This window comes from Thunnus albacares, chromosome 10 (assembly GCF_914725855.1).
Source record: "Thunnus albacares chromosome 10, fThuAlb1.1, whole genome shotgun sequence".
Lineage (NCBI taxonomy): Eukaryota > Metazoa > Chordata > Actinopteri > Scombriformes > Scombridae > Thunnus > Thunnus albacares.
Genome location: NC_058115.1, coordinates 23,585,045 through 23,602,685, shown reverse-complemented (window position 1 = coordinate 23,602,685; position 17,641 = coordinate 23,585,045). Strand labels below are relative to the sequence as shown.

Genomic DNA, 17,641 nt, shown 5'->3' with positions numbered 1-17,641 from the left:
AAGCACTAGGTGTCAACATTGGCTTGAACAAAATAAAATGTTAAAAGCATGGCACTGAATGTACAGACTACTGCACAGTCTGAGACCTGACTGGCATGAAGCATTTGAGTGAATATACCTAGAATATTGTGCTCTTATATCCTTAGCAACTAGGTCAACCTAACCAACTATCTCAGCTGAGAAATCGTACTGTTTTTTTTTTTTTTTGGTTTTTTTTTGCCTGAAGTTATTCCGAGCCCCTTTGTTCATTAAATTTTAAATGAAAATCCTAGCATGGAATTTTTAGTAACATTTAGGGCAGTTCTCAGTTGGTCTCTCCTCCCGCAGCCCCAGTTGGTTCAATGTTTTCTTGAGGGGAAACAAACAAGGGGAGACTGAGAAGGGCTTGACTGCAGTGAAGCATCAAATGTTCTTTTTACTTTCAAGGCTGATATGAAGTGTTCTTTGATGGAATATTGTATTTTTTAGCTAATTTCTTTAGTGAAGTTACACTTTACATTCTTTGTGATTGTTTCAGGACACCGATATGCTCTATGAGCCCACGAAAACACCGGCCATGGCACGCACCTCCAATCTGAATGAAGAATTAGGCCAGGTAATTAAATGCAAATCAGATTACACTTGATATTATGTTATGTGAAAGATCTAGCTCTATAGAATATAACTTTTTGTGTACACTCATGAAGTAAGTGCTCTGCTTTCAATAATGTCACCCTCTCTTCTACCTGCGCAGGTGAAATACATTTTCTCTGACAAGACGGGGACCCTGACCTGCAACGTCATGCAATTCAAGAAGTGCACCATTGCTGGTGTGGCCTATGGGTACGTTTCTTTCTTCCCCCCCTTTCCACTGTCTCTTCTCTCCCCCCTTGCATCCTCTACCGCTACCTCCCCCATCACCTTCATTAAATGCCGAGTGTGCACCACAGTACATCTGGCGTTTCTCTGTCCTCCCTTGCCTTCTCATTAGCAGCTGCATCAGTGCTTCGTGCAACATAAACTATAAATAAAAAGCGGACAGACACTTGCAAGCAAAGGCAATTTACTGTCTCTTTCCATCGTTTTCCACGTTAGAGGTGTTTTGTGAAAAGTGGCTTCACAGTTCAGTATTTTCTCTGCTAAGTCCAGAGCTTAACAATGTCTTGAAACCAGAATATTGGTAGTTGTTTGTCTTGAGCTACAATGACATAAAAACATATTCTATTACATTTAAATATTTCATCGAATCAGCCCTTAATGTTTTATTCCCCCGAAAAAACTCATTTCATTTTAGCACATAGATAATTAGCCTCAGTGGATGCAAAACAAGTGGGAGAGCAGAGTATCTTTACAGAACTAAAGCAAGTGCAGGCGTGACAGTACATGATTAATCCCATTAGGATTCAATTAAAAGCGTGATTGATGAAGTGCAGGCTGAAGGACAAAAGAGAGTATTTTATCTGCAGTTTTCTGTACCAAAGCTCTCATTATGCTATGATTGCTAGTGCAGCGAGGACATTGACAACTTCTCATTGTCAATTGTCAAGAATATAAAGTCACTTTAAGTAGCGATAATGTCTATGTTGATGATGTAATAACTCCAAGATCATCTTTCATATTTCTTTTTTTTTTTTTAAATAGCTGCTGCTGATGAAAAACGTCATTTTTGATGTTGAAAGGTTTTAGGCTGTTGAATGTCTTTGCCTTTCCTTGGCGTTTCTTTAACAGTCATTTAATTAGGTCAAGCCTGTTGGTCATCAGGGACAGACACTCTCTTACTGAAAACTGAAGTAAGGCGGCAGTCTCTCCTTCATCCCAAGTAGAGATATTTCCCTTTGATTCTCTGAAACGAGGACTCCCTCTCATGCATCTAATAAATATGGATGAGTGCTTCATAGCAGGAGGGGAAGAAGGCAGGTTCTAATGAGGCGAGGCTGTTTTGATGATGCTATCACTTGGCACACTCTTCTTCTTCTGGGTTTCCAAAATAAGAATTGGGAGTGTTTAGTTTCAAAAACGGTTTACTGTACATGTTATTGTTGTGTAGTTACATAGTAATCCACCAGACAATTATACCCTTATTTATAAACATTACAGTGATGGAGAGTTAATGCTAACACAACCATATTATTATTTCTGTGCAAGTTCACCTTTAGGTTTAGGCTTTTACAGTTGATAAGATATGACATTTATTTAATGATATAAACACATAATGAATTAATTATCTTTGTGTCTACCCAACAGTGAAACAGCTCGGCAAGCATAAATCTGTGCACACGTTGTTAGATGCAGTGTGAGTTTGATGACTGGTTGATGACTTCCTTACGATCTCTATCACAGATTTCTGATTTTATTGCATTCAGTTGTCTATTTGCACAAGGTTAATTGTGCAATAGGGCTAAAAGTAGTTGTGAAGCCAATGTTTAATTAAATTTAAAATAACATGTAACATGTATGCATTTTAAACACTTCTTTTTATATTATCGTTAACAAACACCGATTTTTAAGCGTTTGGTATATACTTCGAGTGAAAGACAAGATAGAACATCATACATATTTAACACAAATGAATGAACATGCATGTGTGAAGTCGTAACACACACTAACACACACACACACACACAAAACCCCCCTGACACTGCCGCCTGCATGTGTTCCTCTGCACAAATTAAGTGCTGCTGTAATTAATAAAGCCATCCCCAAGGGTGTAGACATTAATTAATTCCACTGGATTGGAGTCCAAATCTCAAGGAGAGATACTGTTCAGGTTAGAAAGGCTCCCAGAATCCTCCTGGGTGTTATTAGTTTGGACTGGATTTTACAGACGTTCTCAAGTGACAAAATTCATAAAAATATATATTGTGATTTTGTTTGGTTGGTTTTAATAAACCAAATTTGTGTAGGTGATTTGACATTGTGTAATCTAACACCATGGATATGTGCAGTTGCTACATGTGTCTAATACAGTATGTTAGCCCATATGCAGACGGATTGGTTTGTTTTTGATGCAGATAATCACAGTGTTGCTTTACTTAAGGTACAAGAGCAAAAAGGCTCAAAATATTAATCAAATAGAGAAGTGGTCATCTGGTTGGCTTCACTCTTTACAGTTAACAAAGCTCCGCACTGCAGGTAGCCTTCAGGAGCAGAGATGTGAAATAGTTTAGTTTAGTCTCTGACCACATTTAGGTTTTAAAAATTGTTATTTTCAATTTTACTTTGGTGGCCTTGAAAATATACTCAAGATACGCACAAATGCACACAAAGCTCAGTTATAATTGCAAAAACTAGTTCCTGCACATGAGGAATGAGAGGAAGACGTTTAACAAAATTATTCTCATTATTCATATATTGTCCCCCAGTTTGCGCCAGCCTTTATTGGGTTTCATTCTCTCTTTACAACTTGATCCTAAAGCATTTTGACAAAATGTCCTTTGTGTAATATTGTTAATGTAGTATGACCTCAGTTACATTTTATTACTTTTCATTATCCGATTTAGGTATGTTTTAGCTATGTGCATCATATTGTCTTCTTGTTCTTCCTGTTAAAATGTCATCTGCTTAGACTGGATGAATTCTGCTCCTCATTACGTCAAAGTGAAAAAAACTTTACTGCTCAATGACTTTATTTCACATTTCAGGCTGCAGTAGCTTTAATTAAAAGAAAATTAATAAAACTTTTTTTATTATTTCAGTTATGAAATCTTGCCATTAATTTTCTAATATATCTACAACAAAATATGCAGTACACAGCTGGATACACGACAATTACAGCTACTGTAGTGTGACTAACATCTGTGATGAGCAAGTACTAGCACATTTTAATTAGTAACTTGTACCTATATTCGTTTTATTAATTGAATTAACTATGGTAACTAATACTTGGTGCAGTAAAGACTAGTACATTCAGACTTCAGACAGTGACTAGTTCAACAAAATTACATTTTAGAGAATAAATGATTCAAAGACTTGCTGTAATCACCGCTATCAACCAAACCCCCTCACTGTAGCTGCAGTCCTCCCTGGCATCCGACCTATCATACTCTCCTGCCAACTCATACTGTAAACAAACCCATTTTTAATCCAGCCCCGGTGCCTGCACATTTACACAACATGTTAACGCCAGACTTTGTCAACAAGATAATTTTTTTTCCAACCTTCGCTCCAACAGTCACGTCCCTGAGGCTGAGGAGGGTAGTTTTGCAGAGGTTGACTGGTAAGATGTCTGGTTGTGAAATGGTGGTCGTTTTTTTTCTCGCTCCCCGCTTCTGTGATGTAGTACTGCTGCCTTGCCTTGTGGAAGTCGTGACTTTGATCACAACATCTGTACTTCGATGTATGTTTGTTGTTTTTTTTTCTCTGTTCGTGCAGTACACTTGGGACGTGTTGTATGTCACTGTGGTTCTTGATTACATTGTGTTTGACTGTTGATGTGAAAGAACAGCCTTAAACAAATGATCTAGTACATATTATGCATATTTGTAGGCCAGTATTGTATGAGAATTATTACTGAAGTATGAGTGGTTAAGTTTTGTGTCCTCCTCATAACAGGCGTACATCGGCAGGCTCGATAGACCAAAGCTTCCAGCATTTACTGTCTGGTGTGTTGAGGCTGAAGCTGCGCAGCACGTTCTATTTTTCCCCTGTTAAAATCAAACTAACTTTGGAGATGGGAGCTACTAGCTACACACCCACTTGTTCTCTCTCCGTCTCTCTTTCTCACACACGCACGCACACACATAGTCCTACTCCTGAGATCCATCTGCTATAGTGTTGAGATCTGCAATAACAGCATGGGCGTGTCTCATCCATTTTGCATGGGGGATTGGGGCCTGTTTGTTAATGCCTATTATGCCAAAATGTTGAAATCTTGCTGCTTTAAAGGAAGTTGCCAGCTTCCATGAGAGCATGTCTCTTTTTGGCTTTTTTTCCCCTCTCCAAAACAACTCAGTTAGAGGTTTTATTTATGCATCGAGAGGTGCTGTTGACACAGAATTCGGTCACAGATATAGGAGCAAGTACAGAATAAGTGACTGTGAATCTAAATCCGATCTTATCTCAGTCCAGGGTCAAACACTGTAAAAGTGTGCTGTCATCTTGACTCAAGTCAGTTATAAATATATTCATTTTTCCTCCCCCTAACCGTCAGGAACAGGACAGCATGGTGTGTCATACAGTAGGTTTAATCTGGAGCCAGTCCCCGGCTACTGACTGCGAACAGCCAGCACCCTTGTTCCCATAGTGACAGGACCTCTGTGTGCTGGCAGATAATCAATAACTGACCGTCCTCCACACCCAGCCTCGCGCCTCAAAAATTTCATCAAGACAATCAACATAGCGAGCGATGCTACTGCTGCAGTAGAGAGAGGCTGAGAGCTTCCTTCCCTTTACAACACAGGGTTAGAAACAGTGATAATGACTCCATAGATAGCATGTTCAGTCTTTGTTGCAGCATTAAGCATTATTTATTTTTTCACCTTCCTTAAAAGTAAGCTTAGATACATGCAGAAATAGTGCATGGTAATACAAGTCACATGCAACGTAATGTAGTGTGATCAGAACAAAATATCTCATATATTCTACAGTATGTAAACAATTTAAAGCTATTTAGTTGAAACATTTGCCCTCACTTGTAAATGGTAACATTCACGGAGCTTTTAGAAATGCAGACTTTGTTTCCCGATTGCTTCTTGACATGTTTTAATAAAGCCTCTGAGTGTTATAGATTAAATCAACCTCCAGAGTATCTACGTAGGTGTAACACAATATCGACTCCAGCCCTGCTGTTTAATTGCATCTCTCGCTTTTTCCTATTTTTCTTTCTCCCCCAAACCTCTATTTCCTGTGCAGTAGATGGGAGTGTTGCCGGCTTGCCGGCCGCTCGGCTCTTAAGGATCTGAAAAGTGTGTCCTTTGGGATTAGAAAGACTTATAGTTGCTAATGGCAGCCTCAGTAACATTTCTATCAAGCTCCAGTGCCACTGACAAAGCTGCTGTCTTCCTGATCTATAGGACTCTATTTATCACAGAATCATGAATCGATCCCCACTGGACAGCCAGCGAGCGGCTGGTAGCTACATACAAAATCACTGCTCTAAGCTACTGTTAAAGGGCTAAAAAATATCTTCTCTGCAATCCAAAGTCATGTTTTTTCAGTCCAGCATGACTTTCTATTATTGATGATAGATTAAACATTATTTTTCCTAAAGGACTGCAAGATATTGAATTATTTTCCATCTTGCCAGCAATAAAAAACATTTCTGGTGAAAGTATGAAATTGTATTTTCAGTAATTTATTAGGCTTTGGCTTTGATTAGTGTATGAGTAATATGGTCCTTTAAGCTGCCAGAAATTCATCCTGCTCGCAATGTCCCAGGAAGCAGTTCCCCTTGCAGTGTTTAATTTCTAAAGCAAAGGGGAACACCATCCATTATTTATGTAAATGCCTGAAGTGAACATGATACATAAAAGGGAAAATGATTAAATGAATGAGTGTGGATTCTGGGTGCATTGTGAAATAATAAAAGTCCCATTTCAGGGCATCGCTTTCTCAGAGGATGATCCACTTCTGCCAGCATGGACAGATTCCAAAATAGTCGCACTGTACATCACATTGCCAAAGATCAAGGGACCTGCATTTGCATTCTGTCTGCATTGCGGTTGATACTGCTGTCAACAAATGTCAATACTGTTGGCACACAGCCCGGCTGTGTTAATAGCAGTTTGAGACCTGTTTTGTGGTGCCAGTCTCATTGGAAGTTAGTTTTATCTAATTTAAATAGAAGAATAGAAGAATTGAACAGTTGCTAATTAATTTACTCTCATTTTTTTTTTCAAGCAAAAATGCAGACAGTGCACTCGTTCCAACTTCTTAAATGTGACGATTTAATGCTTCTTTTTGGTCTTGTGTGATAGTAAATGAATATGTTAAGTTTGGCTCTAGTTTCACTATTTTCTGAAATTTTTTGAGTATTCAATGAATTGAGAAAATACTCTGCAGATTATCAATAATGATAATTGTTAGTTCCAGGCCTTCTTTTATCTTTATCTTTATGTTAACATAAGTTGATTTTTAAAACCACGTTCCAATAAGCCTAGCGGGCTACACAGAAACGGTCAACTCAATAGAGAGTATTTCTTTTAAATGCGATGGGAAATCATAGCATAGTCTATCTAATATTCTTTTAGTACATGAAGTACAAGAGACACTTTAGTCATGCTTGTTATCGTGTTCGGAGAACTGTCAGATGCTGCTAGAAAGGTGTCCTTTTATGTCAACTCCTAATGTTATAAACAGTGTTGTCAAAATATATTCACCAAAATGAATTATAGCCAGTTTGTTCTTTACAGTTTGTCACGACAACATGTTCTAGTCTACTGTCAGTTTTACAGTGCTATCAAGTCTGTGCACCAGTGTGTTCACTTATTTTGACTTCTCTGTTTCTTCTTTCCAGCCACAGCACACACTCATCAGACGAGGCCGGATTTAATGACCCGAGCTTACTGGAAAACCTCCAAAGTAATCACGTAAGTAATGTCAGGGTTCCCCGCCACCCGCCTGCAGTGACGGCCGCTGTTTAGGACAAAATTAAGAGGGATTTTGAATCTAATTGTGTGCGGTTGCCAGCTGCATAATGTCTTTTTGCCATTAGTGACGGGGTGGACTTGTGTTGGCTTGTGTGTTGTGTCTTCAATATGATAAAAAAGCTGTCATGTTTCATGGCGCTCATCATGTTTATGGTACACATTATTTATTTTGGACTAAGATGATATGTTTTGACAGACAAAGGGACTGAGGGCAATTGCCTCTAATATCAGTTTGATTAATATCATGCTGAGGGGTGGATTACTATTTCTTTACAAGACATTGTAAACAGACAGGCAAACAAGCTAATTAGCTCAGTTTGACAGGATGAAGACCCGCTTATTTGCTGATCCACTGTGGGAAACTACACAGCTGTACAGTGATTACAGTGGTGTGAACGTATGCATATTAAGACTTGCATCAGTCTCGCAAAAACTGCCCAAATAGGACATTAGAAGACAAAATATTTGGCTATTGTGCCACCTAGAGTATTTAGATTAAGAATTTTTCCCCATTTTTGATAATCTTATCTGTGTTATAGACCCCCAGGAAATCTGTCTCAAAATTCAGACTATCATATGCATGTGGGTTCTGTCACAGGACTTGTGACAGGAGCAGTAAGGGCCACCTGTAATAATGAAATGGGTTAAAACTGTGATTGATTGGCTCGTTGAGTCACCCAGCTGCAGAAGAGCGTGGGGGAGGCAGAATGTCACATCTAATTACATACAGTGGCGCCGCCCAGGGTAAGTAGTAATCCCACTGTGATGTTTACTCTGTTATGACAGCAGAGTCCGTCCACACATTGACTTTGTCTAGGATCTGCTTTAGTTTCATATTGATAGCCCCGCGCCCACTGCTAATTAAAGCTCACGACCAGCTGCTGTTAGGAAACCATGGTCTCTCTACTTGTCTTGTAATGATTCTGCTTATGATTAATCTAATGGGTTGTAGTTGTACCAGTGTTTTTTTGACAGTTGATGTCTTAATATTGTGGCACTTGTGTGAGTCAGTTTTTCCTCCTTATCTTTGTAGCTCTACTGGTGGAATGACCGTGGGGATGGTGGTGTTAGTTATTTGGTCCAGACTGAAATATCTAAACAACTACTGGACTGATAGCAACAGAATTTTGTAAAGGCATTCATGATGCTCAGAGTATGAATCTGACTGACTGCCACCAGCAGGTTGACATTTTTGGTTCTTGGTGATGTGTCTTGACAGCTGTTGGATGGTCCATAGTGCCTAGAAGATGAATCTTAATGACTTTGGTAATCTGCTGACATTTCCTCTATAGCACCACCAGCGGGTCAAAGATTTCACCTATCCGGTGAAATATCTTAATATCTACTAAATGGACTGACATAAAATTTTGTACAGACATTCCTGTCCTAATGACTGTGACTGATCCCTTAACTTTCCCTGTAGCGCCACCATGAGGTTGATATTTGTGAAATGACTCGACAACTATGTGATTAATTGCAACAAAATATTGTTTCAGTTTGTCCAATATTTTGGTGTGTTACTAAATATTTTCAAAACTATTGCCATTCCCATTAGTCTCAGGTGTACTTTATGTTTAGTGCTAATTGGCAAATGTTAGCATGCCGACAGGCTAAACTAAGGTGGTGACTGTGGTAAAGATTATACATGCTAAACATCAGCATGCTAGCATTGTCACTGTGAGCATGTTGCCACGTTAGTGTTAGCATTTATGTAGCTCAATGCACAGCCTCACAGAAATGCTAATACGGCTCTAGATTCTCATGGCTCCATTTTTATAAACCTGGTGGCACAGTGCAGGTGAAGACTCTTTTTGAGTTGAATTCACTTTTCAGTACATGTTCCTCTCCAAACTACTTAGTTTTGTTTTACTGTAAATCATCTTCTAATCTATGAGGAGACTCTTGTCATGATGAAGTCCTGATTTTTGAAAGTTCTGAATTTTAATGGAAGTTAACTTCAATGACATTGCCATGAAATCTATAAGTGCAACATCAGTTCAAACACTACGAATAAGCCATCAGTGCTTTGGTCTCATGTGTATGAGGCCACTATAGATGTTAAATGAAGTGATTCATTTCATTTAACACCTTATGTTCTCACAGTCCGAACACTTTGTCCTTATGGCCATCAGGATGCTTCTTACTTAAACATTACTTATCCTTATCATTAACAGCAGTTTTGCGTCACTGCAGGCTATTTGTAGGAGTAGTGTTGATACAGTGTTGAGGGGGATGGCAGACTAGAGGAGAAGGGAATTAACAGTGCTGACAAAAATAAACATCCCCTCTGGTGCTTTTCGTGTTCTCTTGAGTCACTGGACACGTTCTCTGCCTGCAGAGTTACAGCAGCCTTCGTGGGTGTTTGTTTGCTAGCTCATCCAGGCTCTCTGCTTTATTTTCTCTTGACCCTTCAACTTTTTCCACACTGGCCATGTCCGAAGTGATGAGTGTCCGTCACTGTTGCTGTGACAGAGATTTCCCAGGAGTCAGTGAGGGTGATTGCTGGCAGCACAGTATTAGGTAGCTGTCACATCTAATTGTGTAATCAGAGCAAAGCTCACAATGTGCCCTGCACGCTCTGTCTAGGTTACCATCTCCCTGGCTGTAGCACATACATATTGTATGTTTGTACTTGAACTTGTGAGGAAATTCATTTACATAATGCATTTCCTAGCTCCTTCTCCTAAAATTAACAATCACAACTACATGCCTAACCCTATCACTCACTGTAAAACAAGCTAAAACCTGAAAATTAAGTTTCAACCCTCAAACATCCCTTTGAATGTCCTGGCTTTCCAAAAACATCCTCACTCTTGGGATCTAAAAATCACACACACACACACACACACACACACACACACACACACACACACACACACACACACACACACACACACACACACACACACACACACATATATACACATATACGACACATCCTTCAGAGGATACCTGTCAACCCAGACCAGATTAGCATGCTGCTAGGAGGCAGAGGGAGCTCTCACGGCCACCTGGACTGTAATAGACACTGTGTACTTTCATTTACAAGAGGCCCTTTGATTTGGCCTCCTCCCCCACCTCATTCATTTTCTCCTTTGTTCTCTGTTAGAGAGCTCTCATCAGAGTTGCTGTGGCCAAGCAAATTTAATAATACTGTCTGTGTGTGCACAGCTTTTTGTTTGAAAAGGGAATAGAAATGCAGGTGCTTTAGAAAAATCTGCAGTCAACAATTCATAGCATGGCGTTAGCTTGTTCTTTTAATGAGATTATTCAGTATTATATCTTAAATCTGCTGTATATTCTGTGTGTTACTACTGTAAAGGTTAATGCCTTTGAAAGTTTTAATTGTTAGTGGTTGCTCGTAATGTAGGTGAACTGGGAATATAATTATCTGTTATCGACCTTATTGTTAACAACCATTAGCAGCCAGATTACAGTCCATACTGTTGCTCTGTGATTCAGGCCTGGCGTAGCCCTGCAGGCAGCTGATATCTCTGCCTCAGCTGTGGTCACTGACTAGAAGCTGGTGGTCCTGCAGCCTCAGACAGGAGCCTCAGCAGATGCCTGTCTGAGTCTATCCCATGGCTAGTTAGTCATATGTTTCCCCTCATTAATGTAAAATGTTCTCAGTATTTAGGTTAGGCCTTTATCCATTAACTGAACCAGGTTTGTATTGTGTGCACATGCATGCATGTCTGTCAGCAGCTGGCGAGTTCTGTGGGATCCTTTTGGCTTGTCACCAGCAGTCATTAATCTGACCACATGTGTTTCAGAACCTGACAAACCTCAACTTGGCTTCAAACAACAATATGGAGAGTTATTGGCTATTTAGAAAGAATTATTGGGGAAACTTGTCCAGCTTTCTATTTTCCAGTTTTATAGTAGTTTTAGGACTGTAATAAGTAATCAGGCCTTTCGAGGAATCCATGAATCAGGTCAAGATTATTCTTAAATAGTAGCATTTTTATTTAGATTTTACAGTGACATACACTCCTGGATATCACAGTAGCATATTTGTACCAGAAAAGTGAAATTTTAAGCATATCGTTAGAGTGTTCGGGTAAGTGGTTGGTGCAGATTGATGCAAGGCATATGCAATGTTCAGAGAGCAAACAGCTAGCTTTAGATTTAAAGGGTTATGTGTGGGTGTGGTGAGATTCTCTGTAACACTTGATGGAGATTTTTTATTTTTTTTATTATAGCCTGAACTTTCCTGATGCAGCAAACCTCACACATTTGGTGCCATAAAAGGTTTAAAGAAATGCCACAACTTACCTTTGACACAAGTCTGTATAGATTTTTGAGGTGAAGTTTTCTGTGAACATGACTGGAAAATCAACACATGTAATGACAGCGAAGCGTGGCTTTTGTAGCAGGTTGTGTGTGTCATCTGTCAGTCACATCTGTACGCCAGCTGTGACTCATGCAGGTTTATCAGAATCTGTCAAACAGAACTCTCTCTGTCCTCGCTCTCACCTCCTATCCATCAAGGTCTTTCTGGTTATTTAGTTTCTGTTTTGTTGTAACATCTTTTGTTAAAGAACATTAAAAGTCAAAGTGCCCTTTCCACTTCCTGTAGCCTACAGCTGCTGTAATCCTGGAGTTCATGACTATGATGGCCATCTGTCACACTGCAGTCCCTGAACGCACTGATGGAAAAATCACATACCAGGCAGCATCTCCAGGTACATCACACCTTCATGAACACAGCTATTGTAGAATTAGTGTAATACAGTTTGTGATTATCTACAGTCTAGTGTGTGATGTGTGTGTACAGGTTGGGAATTGTATTACAGCCCAGACTTTGTAGGGGACTCAAAAATATTATACACAAAGGACACAATATTATATACAAAGGACATCATCAAAATGGCTTTAAACAAACACAAACTTACTCATTCAAGTTTAGCATGCAGCACATTCTCCAAATGTATGCAGCTGTCAAACATACCAGTTACAAACAACCAATACAAAAGGGGAAGTAATAGCAGCAACAGCAGCAGTCTAGACCTGGAGATGTAGAAAAGATGATGTGCCTCATAGAAATCAAAAAACAATAACAATTTATTCTGCAGTTTTAACCAGTTGTAGTAATTATTACAGCTGAAAAGGACATAGTCACTTGTGCTGAGTGAAATATCACACCAATAAACAACAGCTGTGTGAATGATTTCAAAAATATGTAAGTTTATTGTACAGATATTCACCACAAAAGACAACTAAATTAGGACCCCAAACCCTCACAATGACACAGTGTGAGCTCATTAATCTTACATTATTCTGAAGAAAATATGGCTCAGTTTACAAATTAAGTGAATGTTAAATATTAAAAACATAGAAACACAGAAGCTGCAGCTATAAAAATAGAAAATAAACTTCACTCATTGCCTCTAGGTGGCACAAGCGTCCAAAAAAAGCTGTTACTGTCCTTGTCTGTAGGTAGTGCTCGGCGCCACCTTTTTCTGAAGTACAGAAATTGCAGAAGCTGTTATGTTTCTTGCTGATAGGTTGGACTTTGTTCAGGTTGGACAGGAACTACAAGTCTTAAGCAGGTGGTGCTGCAGCTCTTGATGATAAAGGCTGGACCTGTTTCCAGGTGCTTTGCATCAGTGATACTGCATCTCCTTGATATTTCTTTTTGTTGAGCTATTTAATTTTCCATCTAATGACCTCTGTTTTTATCAAATGGAGCACATCACCACTGCCTCCAGTATTTCCTAAAGACATTTATATATCATCAGCATCAGTGCAGGAGAGAGCCAGGAAACATATTAGAAAAGGAAATATCCTGTTTACAAAATGCATGGTGTATGTCACTTTGATTCTGTGAGCCTCACTGTGATTCTTTAGTCTATCACATACACAGCTTGATGTGATAGGCTGAGACACCTATCAATCAAGAAAACTTGCCCTAAAACATAGTTCTTCTCAAACTTTAACATGTTTGAAATCACTTCCATGACAAACAAGAAGGGAAATTAACCACGGAGACCTTAAAAAATGCTGCCTTTGTGTTTTTCTAGAATGACTGCAGCTTAAAGCATTTCAACTTTGGCTTCAGCACTCAGACGTAGCGGTTGCCCCTGGCAGCAGTATGTAAATTTCCTAAAAAATAAACGACCATCCTAATGAACTCTGAAAATGTCAGTGTGCCTGAAGGCACAGTGTGCGGCACCAAATGTAAACAAAGAGGTAGCTCTTATCACAAAAACTCAAAAGACAGGATTTGAAGCTTCTGCTTCTGCTACATTGATTGATACAGATCAACTAGACAATAACTAAATATTAATCAGAGATGATATATTTCAGTAATGCTTGTTTTTACATCTCTACTTAAACTCTTCCATCAAATACTGTATATACTTTTAACATGTGTGATGCAAAATTATCATTGGGCCTTTAATAAATGCACACTGATTTGCTGAAGTGTGTTATTTAATAACTGAACAAAGCAATGCTGCTGCTTTTTGTCCTACATTTTGCTTTTGATATGAGAGATGATGGGGTTTTTTGCCTGATTGCTTAGAACAATCATGGTCTTTAGGAGCTTTGGGGTTTGAAGCAAAGCAGGGGAACGGCTGCAAAGAGAAAGCTAGTTAAGTGAACTGTAAAAAACAAGCAGAGAGCCTTTTTCTTGCACTGCAGCATCCTCATGCAAGCTGTAGTATAAGCTACCTGGTCCACAGCTTTCAGTTTTTGCCCACATTGTGAAAATGTGTCAAGATTAACTAGTTTTATTTAGCGAATATGAATATACTTCTTATCATAAATGTCACGTTCAGATTCCATGTTATCTTGAGGCAGCATGGCTGTGTGCTTTTTCAGGTGTGTGTTCATCTGTAACATTTTTGGTTTTCTCTTTGCCTCCAAGATGAAGGAGCTCTGGTGAGAGCAGCACAAAACCTGGGCTTTGTGTTTTCTGGTAGAACCCCAGACAGTGTCATTGTGGAAATGGTAAGTTGGACAAGATCAGTTTGACGGCAGGGAGGCAGGCAAACTGCTTCACTGTTGTAGTGATTGATGAATTCACTCCATATTTAATGTAGGCGTCATGATAGTCAAGTCAAGATCTTGAAGCAGCTATTATCGATATGTGTAATGTCAGAGGCGTTGCTCGCAGTAATGAACTTCAGAGAATTATCACCCAACTCTGCAGCTCCTCTCAGCTTTATGGAGCTTTATAGCAAGTTTCAGGTCATTGTTAAGCTGTCTGGTCCACAACTTTACTGTTTTGGTTCACCCTCACTGCTCTCATAGTGTTGTTCTGGGCCACAGCAGGCAGCTGTTTTCAGAGAAAAAGCTCTAAAAACCCACTGTGTACTACAAATTCTTTATGTGCTCTCAATGCTAGATGCGTGATACTAACGACAAAAGCATCAGCTAAATCTCAGAACAGAGTAAAGAAATGTATTGTACTTTTACTATTATACCTTTTTTGTCATCAATAATAAAAACAAATTATATTTTTTACCAGTTCATAGACTGTATGGTATATCACTAGATAGCTGCAGACATAGATAGTTATGATTGGGTGCTGTAGAGATACAAAAAAGTCAGATGTTCCACGCTTAACAACATGTATTTTCTTTCAACTCTACATCACAAAATTTATTTTATGGCAATTCATGAACCACAGTGCACATTCCATTATTTTTTTCATGAAGTATTAATGTCTCTACAATCAGTGGAATATCTCTAGGATGCAACTTAAGCAATTAATTCGCAATTTTTTTCGTAATGCTCAGATGTTCCAAAACAGACCTTGAGAAAAAACTAGTATGCATAATTCCAAAGAGAACTCAGCCTTTTGTATTAACATGGTCCAGTAATGGAAAATGTGATTATATCCTGAGCTGATACGGTGTGTGTCCTCTCCAAAGCTTAGGTCATCCATCCTGTTGTTCCCTTAATTGGCTAACCTGATGATTGCACTCAGAGAGGCTGAGGCAGAAAGGCCGAAACCCTTTTCATTTTTTTATCTTCTGCTGAGAACATCTTGTCTGTAAGACGTTTGTCCAATTTTGTAACCTTTATTAGGCCCTCTAAAGCTCTCAGCATCTATTTAATCATCCTGTCTTGTACCTAGCGCTTTCTACAATTAAGTAAGTTAATTGAATTTTACCTTGTTATTCTCCCGCCATCAGCTCAGTGCAGGCAACTGATAAACACATTTAAAGTGCAATTAAGGCTGATTGGAGCAGGGTGGCAGGGTTGGCTAGTGCTACTTAAGATAAGTTGTCTCAGAAGAAGACTGGGGTTGAGGAATCAGTCTCTCTTTAGAGTGTGTTGACTTGTCTGTTTCTTTTCGATTCAGCTCGGAACAGAGGAGAGGTATGAGCTGCTTCATGTGCTGGAGTTTACAAGGTACGACTTTGATAACAGTCCTTTTTATTAGTTATTATTCGTACAACTGCAGCAGTAATTTGTTGTCCAAACAGGCCGTACAGGTGCATATAAATGATTTTACTTGCAATCTGATCCCCAGAAGAATCACATGCTATCAGAGTTTATCATCTTCCTTTAGCCGTTGTGATATATCCTAGTTAATTGTGTGACCTCGGTGCGATATCTCGTTACCCACCGCTATGATTTCTAATTTCAGCAGACATATGCTAGCTCAAACTGTACGTGATAATTTGCTCTAGTGGCTGTTACACCTTGTAATGTGATTTCTCTCACTTGCCTTCTCTCCTTATCCCACCTTCTCTCTTTTAACTCCCCCATTGCCTTTTTCTGTCACAGTGCGAGGAAGAGGATGTCAGTCATCATGCGCACCCCATCTGGGAAGATCCGCCTCTACTGCAAAGGAGCTGTGAGTGTCTCTCTCCATGGCAACGCATGACTGCCCGTCACCATCATCACCACATACACGAGTGTCGAAAGCTCTCCTCCCCTTATTGCTTCTCGCTCTTGTCACGGAATCTTTTCGATGAGCAGCAGCATTTACTGTAGCAAGATCAACATATTTCACACATGTTCATGTTACAAAACACATGAAACAAAAATGATATTTCACAAGAAGGCACTGAGGAGCTAGAAATTACCACACTAGGCTCATTCCACCATCGTAGATTCTGCCATCAACATCTAATAAGACTGAGACTTTCTTATTCACTTGTTCTAATAAGATTGTAAGTATGTGGAAAAAGACAAGTATAACAAACAAATGTTTGTTTTTCTGTGTTTTCACATTCACACTTTTCAGGTTCTGTTATATGTTTTAATATTATGCTGACTTCTTATTAAAACACTTAGCTTACTACTCAGATTTATAGTAATTTATACATTTCAGGATCCAGATGCATTTATTCATTCCCTCGTAATTTAATTTTAAGCATGTGATTATTTCAGTACAAATTCCCTCAGGGTTTTTGGGCAAATCTGAGTAGAAACAACAATGTGTAACTCCTAAGGGCTGGAACGTGCCTGAGACACTCATTTGCCAACTAGTCCAAGTCCAGGAGGTTCATTTTGTTCCCTTCTCTGGGTGTCAGTAACCAAGGAGTTTTTGTTTCCCTTCAGGACACAGTGATCTATGATCGTCTGGCAGACAGCTCTAGGTACAAAGAGATCACATTGAAGCACCTGGAGCAATTTGCCACTGAGGGTGAGTGGACAAACATCGCCCCCTGGCCGCCAAAAGTAAAACATCTTTTCGGATGTGTCTAACATCTCTGCCTCCCTATTTATTTCTGGTCATAATCAACACTCGTTCATCACTTGCAGTAGAATCCGTTGAATATTTTGCTAATTTACATTTATATGCCATTTTCTGATGTATAAGGAATCTTAACCTAAGGCAGTGGAGCAGAAAGAAACTGCATCAGAGTCTCCTCTTGCTCTGTGTTCATACTGCCCCCTTGTGAGATGCAAGCAAAATGATGTCATTGGGAATATTTGATGTAGGCTAAATATAGCATTCAGTACAGATTGTGAAGATCTTCAGTCACAGTCATTTGGAAAGGCATGAATAAAATATGACCATGTACTTTTTGAATAAATTATTATAATATCTGTATCTTTTTGACAAAAGTAACAGTAACTACGGTAACTTTATATTTGATCTTTCTTAAAAT

At 39.1% G+C, this 17,641-nt stretch overlaps 1 protein-coding gene across 7 annotated transcripts in view; it reads left to right on the top strand.

The window, feature by feature from the left end:
* atp8a1 (ATPase phospholipid transporting 8A1) overlaps positions 1-17,641 on the top strand; it is a 108,401-nt gene that overhangs the window by 43,099 nt on the left and 47,661 nt on the right. For all 7 annotated transcript variants that reach the window (XM_044363008.1, XM_044363005.1, XM_044363007.1 and 4 more), the window contains 8 exons: positions 518-595; positions 734-822; positions 7,433-7,505; positions 12,145-12,250; positions 14,437-14,519; positions 15,880-15,929; positions 16,308-16,377; positions 17,088-17,172. In XM_044363008.1, the coding sequence (XP_044218943.1) occupies positions 518-595; positions 734-822; positions 7,433-7,505; positions 12,145-12,250; positions 14,437-14,519; positions 15,880-15,929; positions 16,308-16,377; positions 17,088-17,172 (634 nt within the window). The remainder of the gene's footprint in view (positions 1-517; positions 596-733; positions 823-7,432; positions 7,506-12,144; positions 12,251-14,436; positions 14,520-15,879; positions 15,930-16,307; positions 16,378-17,087; positions 17,173-17,641) is intronic.